The following is a 15,714-nucleotide window of genomic DNA, read 5'->3' on the forward strand; positions in this document are numbered from 1 at the left end:
GTGTCAACAATGCCTCTAATGCTATCTGCCTATTAGCATGAATGTAACATGACACAGAAAATTCTGGGCCAATGACCTGGAACTGGTTTGAAGGGTGGACCATGGACCACGAAACAAACATTCTGTCCTGAGGCAGAAGGATAACGTTCACTTTCTGACATCTTTCTCACATTGGGGATAGTGTTTTCTTTGGCGTCTCAATAGAGAAGTATCCCGATGCTCGGCTGTCATTGTCATGAAAATCAAACACAAATCCATGAGCACAGTTTCAAGCCCTCTCTTTCCCTTGCCACCTAGGGCCCTCTCCCACTGTCCCAGACAGCTTTCAAGACATCCTCTTCCTTCATCTGAGACTCTCAGGGGGCCGTTATGAGTGAAAGGCCAGGGTCACACGACAAACAACTGCATTAATATGCATTCACAGGAGCTGTGAGTCTGGACTATGTCTGGACTATCAATGAAAGCACGGATCTGTTTGGGTATTCTGCTATGCAGAGATAAATTGTCCAAATATAATAGCCAATAAAAAGTTAAACATGAAAGAAACAGCAAAGGTGAAAGAAACAGCAAGTGTCACAAGAAATGTATAATTTAACAGTAATCTAAAAAAAAAAAGTAATGATTTTGTTAATTTATTGAAAGTCCTGGCATCATAACGTACTGTATTTACCAGTAGTCTTTTTGCTATGAAAGACTTCCATATGTGTTACATTCTTTTTCACGTCAGAAGCCCGCGATCACACACTTTTTATCTGAAATTAGCAGATTAGCTTTCTGACCTGCTGCTGTGCTGGACCTCTCCAATGGTACCAGACTGCTGAATCTTATCGTTGGAATGATGCTGAGCCCTCCAAATCACCAAAGTGCTGAGCTCATTCGTTTTCTTGGCAAGAGCTGCCAAGGCTAAACGAATGTGCTGTATAAAAAGAAAGGATATTTGAAATTAAGGCAGTCGATTGTTTTTCGTAATGGCTTAACTGCTGAATTGTACCGAGTTGAGACTCTACAAGAGCACATAGAGCGGCAGGTGTCTGTCATCCAATTTAGCTTCTGGATGGAAGCGAGAAAGATGTACTAAAATACTACATACGCAAACTACGTGATCGAGTGGGAATTGGTAACGACATTATTATCCAAACATGTTAAAATGTTTTTTTACGTTTCTGTTGAATGCCAAATGCAGAATCTGGTCTGAAGACAAATTAATGTTACAGTTTTATTATTTAAAAATCTTGTTTCATTTTAACCCATCAATTAAAGAAATACTGAAATTCTTATGCCATCATGGATGGATTACCTAGATTAAATGAGCAATTAATACCTCCATCCATCCATTTTCTGAGCCGCTTCTCCTCACTAGGGTCGCGGGCGTGCTGGAGCCTATCCCAGCTGTCATCGGGCAGGAGGCGGGGTACACCCAGAACTGGTTGCCAGCCAATCGCAGGGCACATAGAAACAAACAACCATTCGCACTCACAGTCATGCCTACGGCCAATTTAGAGTCTCCAATTAATGCATGTTTTTGGGATGTGGGAGGAAACCGGAGTGCCCGGAGAAAACCCACGCAGGCACGGGGAGAACATGCAAACTCCACACAGGCGGGGACGGGGATTGAACCCCGCACCTCAGAACTGTGAGGCTGACGCTCTAACCAGTCGGCCACCGTGCCGCCGCAATTAATACCTATTAAGTATAATTTATATAGTATATTTTTTAAAAACTAGAGCCTATCCTAGATGACTAGGGTTGAGGGCAATCAAAGTCACTGCCAAATGGGAGTTTAGTCTTCAGTTAATCTAAAATACATGGTTTTAGACTAGTGAAGATTACTTGCAGTGAGCCCACGTAAGAACAGGGAGAACATGTAATAGCCACACAAAAAGGATGACTAAAATGGGGTCATGTGGCCCTTGTCTTGCATGTCATTCCCAGTCCCTCACCTGCACACACTTGTCTGCCTCTCCCTTGTCCACCCACCAGCTGTCTCTCAGTCACTCTCTCGATCGCTGCTTGCCAACACCCCAAATACCCACATTCCCCCTTGCGCGGACTCTGATCGCTGGTTGGATTGTTCTAGGTGACCTCAGACCTGTGTCCATGCCTCCCGAATATAACTGGATAGCCGAGGCCAAGGAACCGAGCATGGGCAAGAGAGGGAGTCGAGGTACATGCATACTAACACATATACAGTGTACATGCAAACGCTGCCAACTCACACAGTAAAGACAAACAGGTTTGGACCAGTGCATGCTTTGCTTCCTAGTTGGCTCAACACATCCCATTCTCAGGTTGTTCATGGTGGTGTGGTTGTTTAATGATACATATCTGCCAGGTATGTATCTGACATAGTAACAAACAAGTATAAATGCAAGGGGATTGCATTTATACAACTACTGAAGAAAGGAAGGTATTTCAATGTGACTAACAGTTTAAAATGACACTTGATCTATATTCTGTGAATAGCATTAAAACACAATAATACGGTCTAGGTCGGGTGCATTTTTTCTTCTATTTCTATAATGAAGAAATGACCAGATTCAAACTTTCTGTGAAAGTCTACAGTTTAGAATGGCATCTTCAAAATCTGCATAATTATTGTATCAGATAAGGAGGATGTCCCTAGCTGTGGAGTCATAGTCTACCAGATATTGCAGCTTTGGAGAACGTTTATCAGTTTCTATTCTTGTTGTTTTTATCAATGTGTCTCTCTAAATGTCATTTCCCACCATGCAGTTCTCCCTCAGTTCTATCCATTGTGCAGGCCTCTTTCATTTTTCTCTCTTTCCCATCAGTTCTATTGAGGCTGTCTAATCATATAACTGCTGCCTTCTCTCTACACAGATTCAGACAACTCCCTACTACGTTACCTCAGCGATGACAAGATCCTGGTTATTGAGGAGGAGCCCGAAGGTCTGGGTAGAGAAAGCCGCAGGGACTCCACCAGACGCTCTCGGCGCAAGACCCGAAATCCCAGCAGCCCTAGCTTTCCCCTCAGCCCATCCATGCTGTCCTCCACACTGCGCTTAGACCAGCCACCCGATCCTTTGCCTGTATGTACACATCCATTTTATATAGTCATAAAATATTAGACCACCCTTTCTCTAATTTCTTGTTGATTTTAATGCCTGGTATCACTAAAGATATCTTACCTGAAGAATAAAATGAACATGACAAAAATGAAGCTGATTCCATAATACTTTGTCCTATTTGACATGCTTAATCTTAATTAATCCCATAGATTTTAGCTACGATCAATAAAAGCATAGAAAAAGACTAGATATCAGCTGTTAAGTTAAACTCTTATGAGGTATTTTTGTTGTCATCATTACATTTGTCCAAACAAATGTACCTTTAGTTATACAGGGCTTACAAAATGAACAAGAAACTGAAGAAACAAGGTCGGTCTACAAACTCCAATTCCAGTGAAATTGGGACATTGTGTAAAACATTCATAAAAACAGAATACAATGATTTGCTCATACTTTTCATCCTATATTCAGTTGAATACACTACAAAGATATTTAGTGTTCAAAATGAGTAACATTATTGATTTTTTGCAAATACTCTCTCATTTTGAATTTCATGCCTGTAACACATTCCAAAAAAGCTGAGACAGGGGCAATAAAATACTGGGAAAGTCGAGGAACGCTCAAAAATCACCAGTTTGGAACATTTGACAGGTGAATGAAAAGGAACATCCCTGAATGGCTCCCTTGTTCACAAGCAAGGATGGTGTGAGGTTCATCACTTTGTGAACAACTGCGAGAGCAAAGAGTCCAACAGTTTAAGAACATTTCTCAATCTACATTTGCAAGGAATTTAGGATTTCATCATCAATGGTCCAAAATATCATCAAAAGATTCACAGGAAGAAACCTCTCCACGTAAGTGGCAAGGCCGAAAACCAACATTGAATGCCCGTGACCTTCAATCCCTCAGGCGGCACTGCATTAAAAACCTGCATCATTGTGTAAAGGACATTGCCATGTGGGCTCAGGAACACTTCAGAAAACCATTGTCAGTTACAACAGTGTGGCTTTGTAGTCAAAGAGTGCGAGCAAGTGAAGTTGTACATCAAGCAAGAATGGGAAAGGAGTCCACCTACCTAGCTTCAACAACTAGTGTCCTCATATCCTCATTTCCATTTCTTCATTTTGTTGCCGGCATGAATATTTGCAAAAAAAACAATATTTATCAGTTTGAACATTAATTATCGTGTCTTTGTAGTAGACATATATATATATATATATATATATATATATGTATGTGTGTGTGTGTATATATACTGTATATGTGTGTGTATATGTATGTATGTGTATGTATATATATATATAATGTGTATATATATATATAATGTGTGTGTGTTTGTTATGCAGTAAATATTAATTTCGTTAGAGCCTAGTTTTCCACTAAACGGTTCAGTCCAGTTCAGTGCGATATGTAGGTACTGTGTTTCCACTGTACAGGGTTCCCAAATACCAGACCTGCACTGTCTCTACTCAGACACAGTATTTGCTTAAGTATGTGAAGGGTGGCGCTAGGCACACCCCTGTTAATTGATTGATTTATAACATTGCTCACCTTTCTTTGTTTTGCAATAACATGATTTGAATAAGAAACAAAAAACACGACACAGGATGATCATTCAAAGCTGTGTTTCGTCTTCACGGGTTCTGTCAGCACACTTGCACTGTACCGTACAACATATTTTCCTTGTTGAATTAATTGGTGAAAGATGCTGCCTTGTGGTAATGGTATGATGTCAGACTATTTTTGGGGCTGATGCTGCTGTCACCAATCCCACGACACACTCTGTGGTGGAAACAAAAGCCTGATCAGTTACTTAGTGATTTAAAAAGTATTCTGGTGTTACTGTTAGACCATTGTTGGTCTATTGGCTGGCGACCAGTTCAAGTTGTTACCCGCCTCTCGCCCAGTCAATTGAGATAGGCGCCAGCACGCCCGTGACGCTAGTGAGTATAAGCGGCATGGAACATGGATGGATGGATAGACTGTAAGTGTTTTGCATATACCGTCTTATAAATGAATACAGATGAATACTACACTTCATGCAGATGGAGAACTTGTTTCTAAGTGCTTATTTTGGCAACATATGATAGATGGCAGATGGCTGACTGTGTTGAAGCCTACTTTTTATGTAAGCTCTAAACAAGCAACAAAGGTGAGGACTGTTAGAATGTGTTGTTTTTATGCTCCTCATCAAAACGAATCCCGATTTTTCAGGAAGTAGTAGTAGTAGTACTCATCTGTGTTCAGATTTTCAGACATGAATAACATTGATAGTGCCCCCTAGTGTAGATTTTTTTTAGATTATTATTACTGTGAGAATGTTAAGAAAGGCAAGCACAAGTGCAAGAGATAAGCACAGGAAAAGGCAGCACAATGTATTTGTTCATTTCCATTCACAGCAAAATAGTTAAAGCTATAAATCGCGATTTCTGGCGGCCCCAACACTGGAGTTCAGCATTACAAAAAAAGCCTTCGTCGCTTTGATATGACATAGGCTATCTAGGCCATCCTACTCGAAATATCTTATAAAGCAGGTTACTTACTGATCCAACTGCTGCAAGGCGGCGACATCCTTTTCTGCTCTCAGCCTAAGTTTTTTCTTCAGTGCTCGCCACCGAGGAAAAGTGACGCCAAAACAAATCCGTGTTTGTCCAAACAAACGTGTTTGTCTTTGCGAATAATCCTTCAGCCGAACGACGAGCAGGCTTTTTCTTTGTGGTAGGATCCTCTTCTACACCATGTCTCGGATTTTTTGGGGGGTTCTCCTCTGACATATTGCTTCAATTGCTTTCTCTATGGCTCAGTCAACCTGCATGCTGTCCATATATGAGTGTGCCCGTTTGTAAGTAAAATACGTCATTTCCGCTCTGTCATATTTGAGCTCCACCAAGTGATCCAGGGAATGTATAGGGCAGTCACTAAATATAAAACTAAATATTGAAAAATATCGCAAGATCTCTCAGACATTGACAGGCTTAATCAGTATTCTGTCATCTACTCTTGTTGTGGCTTGTGTGACTTGTACTTGTGTACTTTTAAAAAAAATAAAAAATAGTTGTGGATTATAGCTTTAAATACTGTGGGTTTAGACAAATGGTAAATATTTATAATTTGTAATATATAATATTTCGCTGGATAAATACATTCTCAACAGATGCAAAATTGAAGAGCAAAATGTTTGTCTGCCTGAAGACAATTTGGCTTTAAACCAAAATATTTGACTGATTTATTTTCAAGACGATCCAAAGGCAAGATCATGGATGAGAAAGAAATGTATTGCTGTAGATAAAGTATCGCTTACTAAGCATGCAATTAAATTGTTATAATGCCATCTTTATACTACTCATAGTATCTTGGTTGTATATTTGCCTGGTACTTGGGAATTGCCGAATAATATGCTAAAAAATTTTTAACAACCACCCTTGCCTATCATTTCTTCATTTGGCATTTCAGCTCAGGATCTTGAAGCTTTCACACACAATTTCTGGAGGAATTTCCTCTTTTATTAAATGACAGCAAATAACCATGACAGTAAAGCTTATTGTATTTGGCTTCATGTGGTTCATTTCTTACTATACATATTTTTAATCCTGCCGCTTCTGTATGTGCCTAAAGTAAAAGTGTTGTATAGGTTATGGCGTTCACCTCAGACTCACCCTGCCGCAGTTGTGTGTGTTGTCTAACTTTAAGAACCAGGAGAGTGAGGTTGATCTTCTGGCAGCTTTCTGGATTATAAGAACAACAGGGGACACTTTCACTTTTAACTTTCTCCACTCATACAGATGAATGCACATAGACAGGAGTGGACCTGTATAACCAATCAATCAATCAAGCAATCCTTTATTTATACAGCACCTTTCACACTTCAAATGCAACACAAAGTACTTTCCAAAACTAATGATAAAAGACAAACACATTACTCCCACCCACAGTCTCTGAGCCCCTGCGACACCCAACATCCATTTATAAAAGTAGTTACAATTTTAAAAAAAGATGATTAAATACATAACATAGCTGCTGAGACAAGGCTCACACAAAGTAATTTGTATGCAGGGAATCTATCTCACGATTCATCCTAACATCCCCATCACCTCAGACACGCCAGATTCTAAATAGGAATTTATTCTGGGCAAACACACACATCGAGTGCACGCACACACACACAAGCACATATCGTTGTAGGTGAGGTGATGTATGACCCAGCATCAGCAAGACCAATAATGAATGTGATTTAAACACGAATACACAGGCACACCAGACTCCAACACTATGTTAGTACACAGTACACTCTGTCCTCTCTCTCTAACCCTCTAAATGGTGTGTTTCTTTTGGTGACTCAAATGCAGGCAAAAGCATGTGTAGATCCATCCATCCATCCATCCATTTTCTGAGCCGCTTCTCCTCACAAGGGTCGCGGGCGTGCTGGAGCCTATCCCAGCTATCATCGGGCAGGAGGCGGGGTACACCCTGAACTGGTTGCCAGCCAATCGCAGGGCACATATAAACAAACAACCATTCACACTCACAGTCACACCTACGGGCAATTTAGAGTCTTCAATTCATGCATGTTTTTGGGATGTGGGAGGAAACCGGAGTGCCCGGAGAAAACCCACGCAGGCACGGGGAGAACATGCAAACTCCACACAGGCGGGGCCGGGGATTAAACCCCGGTCCTCAGAACTGTGAGGCTGATGCTCTAACCAGTCGGCCACCGTGCAGCCAGCATGTGTACAAGTACAGAAAATAAACATATCGTGATTCCTTCCGCTCTCCTACAACGTGTATGTTTATATTTGCTCAGATAAATAAGGCTTAAGTATAAGGCCACCTCTCTCTCTCACTCACTCTCACTCACTCTCTCTCTCTCTCTCTCTCTCTCTCTCTCTCTCGATATTCTGTGCCGTGAAAAAGTATTGGCTCCTTTCTCTCGATATCCATTGCTGTAAAAAAGCTTTGGCTCCTTTCTCAAATTCAGATTATTTTTGTTTTCATAGTTTTCCCCACTTTAATGTTTTAAACCTAATAACTAGTTGGGCCACCCCCAGCAGCAACATCTAAAATCAAGCTTTTTCTATACCTGGCAATGAGTCTTTCACATCTCTGTGGAGATATTTTGGCCTACTCGTCCTTGCAGAATTGTTTTAATTCAGCAACAGTGGACTCTGTCTTGAGTTGTTTAACACATCTCCAACGTTGTAGATGTAAATACCATGAAATAAAAGTTGGAATTCTAAACTTTTGTCTCATATTCATCTTTTGGTCTGAAACCCAAATGTCTTCAGTATACAACAAAAACAAAGGAATTGACCGAGGAGGGGATTATATAGTGTATGTGTGTGTGTATGTATGTATCTATGTGTATATATATATATATATATATATATATATATTAAAGAGGGGCGGCACGGTGAACGACTGGTTAGCACATCTGTCTCACAGTTCTGGGGACCGGGGTTCAAATCCCGGCCCCGCCTGTGTGGAGTTTGCATGTTCTCCCCGTCCCTCGGTGGGTTTTCTCCGGGCACTCCTGCGATTGGCTGGTGACCAGTTCAGGGTGTAGCCCCGCCTCTCGCCCGAAGATAGCTGGGATAGGCTCCAACAGCCCGCGATGGATGGATATTAAAGTGGGGAAAACTATGCAAAAATATAAGAATTTGAGAAGGGGGCCAATAGTTTTCACGGCACTGTAGATATGGAGCCAGGCACACGTTATGTTTATTTATATGTAGCTATTTTGTAGTTGATTGACAAAGTCTAGGAGATTACATATTCATAACTATATATACATAAATTCTTCTGCATGAGGTGAAACTCTCAATTTATCAGTCAGTGTATATTCTAACATTGACTTATTATCACAGGTTTTTTGGGGGTGAGGGGGTAATTCAGAGGAGTCCCCATGGCTCACCATTTCCACGTAGAACAAAGTGGGATTGCAAGAAAAGCCAGTATATTTAATAGGATAGCTAACTTTTTTCTTCTTGTTCGACATGATCTGTCTACATCACACATGTAAGGCACAAATCAATTGTCAAAATAGGAAAAGAAGCATGTGTCTGGAGCTGTTAGCAGATATATAAGAAATTTCCTTCTCTATCCCGTAGCGAGGTGCGGACACACTGCGAGCAGACACAACAGACAGGTAAATTTCAAATTTTTCTCAAGATACATGTATAAATGTAGAGGATTAAAGACTAGGGTAAAAAAAAATTTCAGTCACAATCAATCTTTATACAGGTACTCCGGTTCTGGAAGCTCAGGAGCAGCCTCCATGAAGAAGGTAGAGATACTTTTACAGCTTTACTTTATCACATTTGCTTTTGTATTTTATGCATATAACCTATAATTATTTTACTCTTTTTAAACAATATTTAGTGAATCACATGCATTTTAATAAAGCCATGGACTCGAGGCTTTAATCTTACATCAGCTGTCTCCTAGCAACCAAATCCTCTATGAGAATAAGCTTGGTTGTAACTCAAGTGTACACAGTAAGTGATTGGAACCATTCAATACCTCAACAATGAGATTCTACATAAAAGTTCCGTTTAGAAAGCGGCATTTTTCATCAGTGTTTGCTTTTTGTAGCGTACAGTGAGTCAACCCATTTCTTTATAAACAAATTAATTTGTTACACTTAAAATAGCCAGTTTGTGTCAGAGTATGCACGTTTGCATGTTGTAGTTGGTGGCAAACGGTGGTGGACCCAAGTGCAGGGAAGCAGGGAGGCAAGGCGGGAGTTCATGAGTCTCCAAAAAGTATTTATTTACGGAAAAAACAAGGCTCATTGAAAACATCTACGTAAATACTAAATTAACAAGGTCCCAGAAAATCCAACAATCAAAGTCACAAAGAAACATTAATAAACACAACACTCAGCACTACAGAATATGTGATAAAACAAACTAGGGCTATGTACCGTGACAGCAACATCAATGAACAGACACAGACTGAAAGAAACCAGAGAACTAGGCAGTCTCTGGTCAAGACATGAGTCGCTTGAGGAAGCTGATTGGTAGACACAAAGAACAGGGCTAACGAGAACAGGTGGAAACGAAAACCTAACGAGCAAGACATGAACATGGGTCACAAAAAACAAGATAAAATATGAAACAAAAGTCAATATAATCTAAACCAGAAAACACAGATCATGACAGGTTGCTCTGTTAAAGTCAAACTCAAATGTAATTATGTACATATAATCAAACAAGGCGGCACGGTGGCCGACTGGTTAGAGCGTCAGCCTCACAGTTCTGAGGTGCGGGGTTCAATCCCCGTCCCCGCCTGTGTGGAGTTTGCATGTTCTCCCCGTGCCTGCGTGGGTTTTCTCCGGGCACTCCGGTTTCCTCCCACATCCCAAAAACATGCATTAATTGGAGACTCTAAATTGCCCGTAGGCATGACTGTGAGTGCGAATGGTTGTTTGTTTCGATGTGCCCTGCGATTGGCTGGCAACCAGTTCAGGGTGTACCCCGCCTCCTGCCCGATGACAGCTGGGATAGGCTCCAGCACGCCCGCGACCCTAGTGAGGAGAAGCGGCTCAGAAAATGGATGGATGGATAATCAAACAATAATAGTGCATGACTATTTCCATTTATACTACAATTCATGATACTAATATTTTACTTTTTACTACAAGGCATTATTTCACTTAATGCCAATGCTAAATGATATGATGGAGTACGATTCTACTAATCTGCCTTGTGGAAATGTTACAGTAGAAGTGTTGTTAAATTTGACGCTTTTTACACTTATTGTATTTAATGTTGATGCTCATTTCACTGTGCTGTTTGCGCTATGGGAAATAAAATTAATGTTGTGCTTCCGCCTTCATTTCCTTTATTAGAAACATTAATACTAAGAGGTTATCTGTAAAATAATGAGCTAATTCCAATTATTTTCCTTTCTCGATGTCTTGCAGTCTTTCCATTACACCTCATTGAGAACGAAAACCAAAAAGAGAAGTAAAGGTAGATATGCTTATCTTTTGTGATATCATAATCATGCTACGTGTATGTTTTTTTTGTACGGTTTTGCCATTGTCATTACTGTGGGAGGTTATTGTGTTAATACACAACTGATGAAAGATTTATGGGTTTTTGGAGGTGTGGGGGTAAAACTAAGAATAGCTGCTTCTTTCACTTGATTGACGTCAAAATATGTACAGTATGCTTAATTGAAAATACCAGCTTAAGCCTTATTGGCTTATTGATCATGTGTGACTGTGTTTGTAAGAAAAGAGTCCTGTATGAAAATATGGTTGGAAATACTCCCCAATTAGTGATAATCATTTTATCGTCCAGCTTCTTGACATGATGTATATTGTCAAGGTACTTGTTTAGACAATATACAGTGAAGTTTGTTCATTATTTTTAGTTCCTTATTTTTAGGATTAGGAAGACTTAAGAAAGACTTGGCAATTTGGCATAACTGGTGTAACTGGTTTCCAAATTCATTATGTTTCTTCTCACCTCAGGTTCGCTCACTAGTGCCAGTCGAAGGAGAATTTCCTGTAAGGACCTCGGCCACGGTGACTGCGAAGGCTGGCTGTGGAAAAAGAAGGATGCTAAAGGATACTTTACACAGAAATGGCGGAAGTATTGGTTTATCCTGAAAGAATCTTCCTTGTATTGGTACACCAATCAGAATGTAAGTAGACATTAGCATGTGAACCCCAAACCTGTTTCGCCAATCGTCACATGTATTGACAAAATGAATGCGGAACAATAACAAAAATTAAAGTAAAAATTAATATAAAGTAACCTTAAGTGATCATCACCATCAGTGCAATTCACGAGGGGTATAAATTTGACAAAATCACATTTCTGTCAAATTGTATTCTTTTAAACCTTTACTAGCTGGGTCAGAAGCTGTAATGTCAAGCAAAGTTCTTGATTAGGACTGCACATTTGGCAGCCATTTAAATGTAGATTGTGTTGCGTTTAAGAACGCTCTTATTACATTCTATTCCTTTGATTAAACTTCACTTCCTTTTTCGCAAAAAGCCTAGGTTATAGCTGTTCTCTGATTGATTTTGCAGCTGATGAATGTTGCAGCCTTGGCAGAGGTTGGCGCTGAGTGCTTTTATTAATTGTAAAGTGGTGAAAGGCTTGACCCAGCCACTGTAAACAACATATCGCTGGCGTCGGGCGGAATCCCCGTATCTCCAAAACCATCACTTTTCAGGACACCAAAAAGAAACAGCGTGTTTGTTGAGCCATTAACATTGGATTGTTATAGAGAGGAAGCCATTTTGAACACTTTATATGGTATGGTATATGATAATTTGAAAAATTATCAACCCATGTGGGGACTGACCAATGGTATCAAAAAACAAAACTGTAATTGACCATATTTGGAGAGGTTTCAGCCTGATGCCAGCGATATTTAGCTTTAGGAACAGTTCTAGAGTAAAACTGGTCTACCAGTTTGTGTGACAGTTTGTTCGCCGATGGTGATGATAATAATGTACCACCACTTTCCATCTGTCTCTGCCTGCAGGATGAGAAGGCTGAGGGCTTCATCAGCCTCCCTGAGTTCAGAATAGACCGAGCCATTGAGTGTAGACGGAAATTGTGAGTGCTGAAATTATTAATCAAGCACATTTGCTCTTGCCTGAACAACATGAGTTCACACAAACCTACTGTGCGCACACAGAAGCACTAATCAGCCTTCTTCTCTCTGGCTAACTGCAGTGCCTTCAAAGCCTGCCATCCGAAAATCAAGAGCTTCTTCTTCGCCACTGACTGTCTCGAGGAAATGAATAGGTGGGTGGGTGTGCGTCCGTGTGTGTGTGTGTGTGTGTGTGTGTGTGCGCGTGCGTGTGTGTGTGTTTCACTAATGTTTTAACTGACTAAACCAACTTTAAGAAGACACCAAAAAGAAATGGCGGAAGTACCAAAAGAGTGTCCACTAGTACAGGAGACAACGTTAATAAAGCATGAACTCCCGCCGTGTCCTTAAATGTAGACTTAAATGAGCATGTTGGTCACATCACATGTGCACTGAGTAATATTTGCACAAGTGCTTTCTCATTTAATTATGCAGTTCTCCCTGCGATGACATTGGAGGATAATTGGGAAAGAGTCACTAACAAGCTATATTAGACATACTGTATGCACATACTGTGTCTAAACCAGTATGACCTCACCAGACATTTAATTGATTAATAAGAATAAAGCAAGTCACACATTCCTGATAAGGATGCAACTCAGTGTTAAAATTGCAGGCGTAGTAATAAACAAATCCATCCATTTTCTGAGCCGCTTATCCTCATAAGGGTCGCGGGAGTGCTGGAGCCTATCCCAGCTATCTTCGGGCAGGAGGCGCGGTAGACTCTGAACTGGTTGCCAGCCAATCGCAGGGCACATATAAACAAACAACCATTCACACGCACATTCATTCATGAATAATGTGTGCCACTGAGAAAAAGTATTTGACCCTGACTGAAAATCTTTTTTTTTTCTTTTTTTTTTGTAGTTTCCCAAATTTAATCTTTCATATTATCAAACAACTGTAAATATCAGGAAAAAAAGATAACCCAAGTAAACATAGATTGCAGTTTTTAAATGGTGATTTTATCCATGAAAGGGAAAAAAATATATATTCTATGCTACCTGGCCCTGTGTGAAAAAAATAATTGCCCCATAAACCTAATGACTGATTGGGCCACCTTCAACAGCAACAACGGAAATCAAGTGTCTTTCACATCTCCATGGAGATATTTTGCCCCACTATTCCTTGCAGAATTGTTATGATTCAGCAACAGTGGAGGGTTTCCTAGCATGAGTGGCCTTTTTAAGGTTATGCCAAAGCATTTCAGTTGGATTCGCTGGCAACTTCGACCCTCCTAGCTTAGCCTTAGGCACACAGCTCACAGGGACTGTCATATTTACCCATTAAAATCTGTGGTAGTGTGTTTTATGACTATATTTTACCATATACTGCTGTTTTTCTTTTTACAAAAGTGTTATTTTGGGGGCGACTGGAACTGATTAATTGCATTTCCATTTAATTTAATGGGGAAATATGTTTTGAGATATGAATGATTTGTGATAAGAGCTTGGTCACGGAATATATAATTACAGTGTGTATATTTTTACACACCACACACATTTTGCGGGTCAGTCCTAGCAACGCTGTTTCATCCAATTCCTCCATTTTGGTAGCAAAGCTCTGACATGTACATACGGTGCACCAGGAAATCGTGCACTAACAAAGGTTCTACGTTGTTCAGAACACAAAATATGATTAAAATGAGTTAATTTTCTAACTAATTAATTTGTTTGTAATTAATTAATTGTCCATCCATCCATCCATTTTCTGAGCCGCTTCTCCTCACTTGGGTCGCGGGTGTGCTGGAGCCTATCCCAGCTATCATCGGGGAGGAGGCGGGGTACACCCTGAACTGGTTGCCAGCCAATCGCAGGGCACATAGGAACAAACAACCATTCGCACTCACAGTCATGCCTACGGGCAATTTAGAGTCTCCAATTCATGCATGTTTTTGGGATGTGGGAGGAAAACGGAGTGCCCGGAGAAAACCCACGTAGGCACGGGGAGAACATGCAAACTCCACACAGTCGGGGCCGGGGATTGAACCCGGGTCCTCAGAACTGTGAGGCTGACGCTCTAACCAGTCATCCACTGTGCCGCATTAATTAATTGTAATTAAGTCATTAAAGTCGTCCCATCCCCTAATACAAGAATGACATCTTAAATCTTTTTTGGGGCGTGGGGGGTGACATTGTTTGCTTTTTGTGTCATTATTCTATCAATCAAACAGGATTTGGGGTTTTTGAGACAGCGTATCACTTAAGTTAAATGCGCAACCACGTGCATTGATTTTATTCGTGATTTCTATGATTGGACACACAATATTTGCCAATCTCTTTAACAGTGGTGCAATTCAAGGGGTACATTTTTACGTGACTACTGTACATCTGAAGGCTTATAATGTCAGTTCGGTGCCAACTTGAAGGCTTCTTCCAATGTAGCATTCTTTCCCCCTTTTTTGGACGATACCAACATATCCCGAGATTCTTTGCATTCCGAAAAATATTTCACTATGGTGACACAAAGTCAGGAGAAAAAGATGATTTCACTTGAAATGGTAAATATTGTGATTTTTTTTTTTTTTAAACTAATTTGAGCATCTAACGCCAGCTCTTTTGAACATTGTGAAACCTTAAAAGTGAATAATCTGTGAAAATATCTGTTAGTAATGCTACCATGTAGTGATGTAGCATTACAAGGTAAAGGTAGCTATGAAAAGATCTGATGCGTCCAAGTATGCATGTATACTATCTCACGAAAGTTAGACCGTCCCATTAACAAGGGTTGATGCAGAAGGTGCCTCCAAAGGTCTCCCCCCCTATAGAGCACGTTGGCCGCGTTCCTCCAAAGGTTGTAGCCTCTGTATTGGGAAACAGCTACCTTATCACTTTCTGAAACGATAGTCCCCATTGAGGAGTTCTTAAAATTACAAATTATTTTGTGTATGCAGTAATAGGCTGTATTATTTGGTAATCTAATAAATATTTGTGACACCAAGACAATGGATTTGTATTTGCTAGACAAACATACAAAACCAAGATAAAGGTGTACTGTATATCCAATGCAAATAACTATACGTACATTTGTCAGTTTTGTTTTGTTTTGTTTTTCACAGGATTTGTTGACATCA

General features: G+C 40.3%; 1 protein-coding gene across 9 annotated transcripts in view; it reads left to right on the plus strand.

The window, feature by feature from the left end:
- Positions 1–15,714, plus strand: part of si:ch211-26b3.4 (connector enhancer of kinase suppressor of ras 2) — a 77,829-nt gene that overhangs the window by 53,884 nt on the left and 8,231 nt on the right. For 5 of the 9 annotated variants that reach the window (XM_061788352.1, XM_061788348.1, XM_061788353.1 and 2 more), the window contains 8 exons: positions 2,078–2,164; positions 2,842–3,050; positions 9,134–9,171; positions 9,246–9,309; positions 10,951–10,999; positions 11,506–11,678; positions 12,531–12,604; positions 12,725–12,796. In XM_061788352.1, coding sequence (XP_061644336.1) covers positions 2,078–2,164; positions 2,842–3,050; positions 9,134–9,171; positions 9,246–9,309; positions 10,951–10,999; positions 11,506–11,678; positions 12,531–12,604; positions 12,725–12,796 — 766 coding nt within the window. The remainder of the gene's footprint in view (positions 1–2,077; positions 2,165–2,841; positions 3,051–9,133; positions 9,172–9,245; positions 9,310–10,950; positions 11,000–11,505; positions 11,679–12,530; positions 12,605–12,724; positions 12,797–15,714) is intronic. The other 4 variants (XM_061788354.1, XM_061788349.1, XM_061788350.1 and 1 more) reach the window with 3 other exon arrangements.

This window comes from Phyllopteryx taeniolatus, chromosome 10 (genome assembly GCF_024500385.1).
Source record: "Phyllopteryx taeniolatus isolate TA_2022b chromosome 10, UOR_Ptae_1.2, whole genome shotgun sequence".
Taxonomy (NCBI): domain Eukaryota; kingdom Metazoa; phylum Chordata; class Actinopteri; order Syngnathiformes; family Syngnathidae; genus Phyllopteryx; species Phyllopteryx taeniolatus.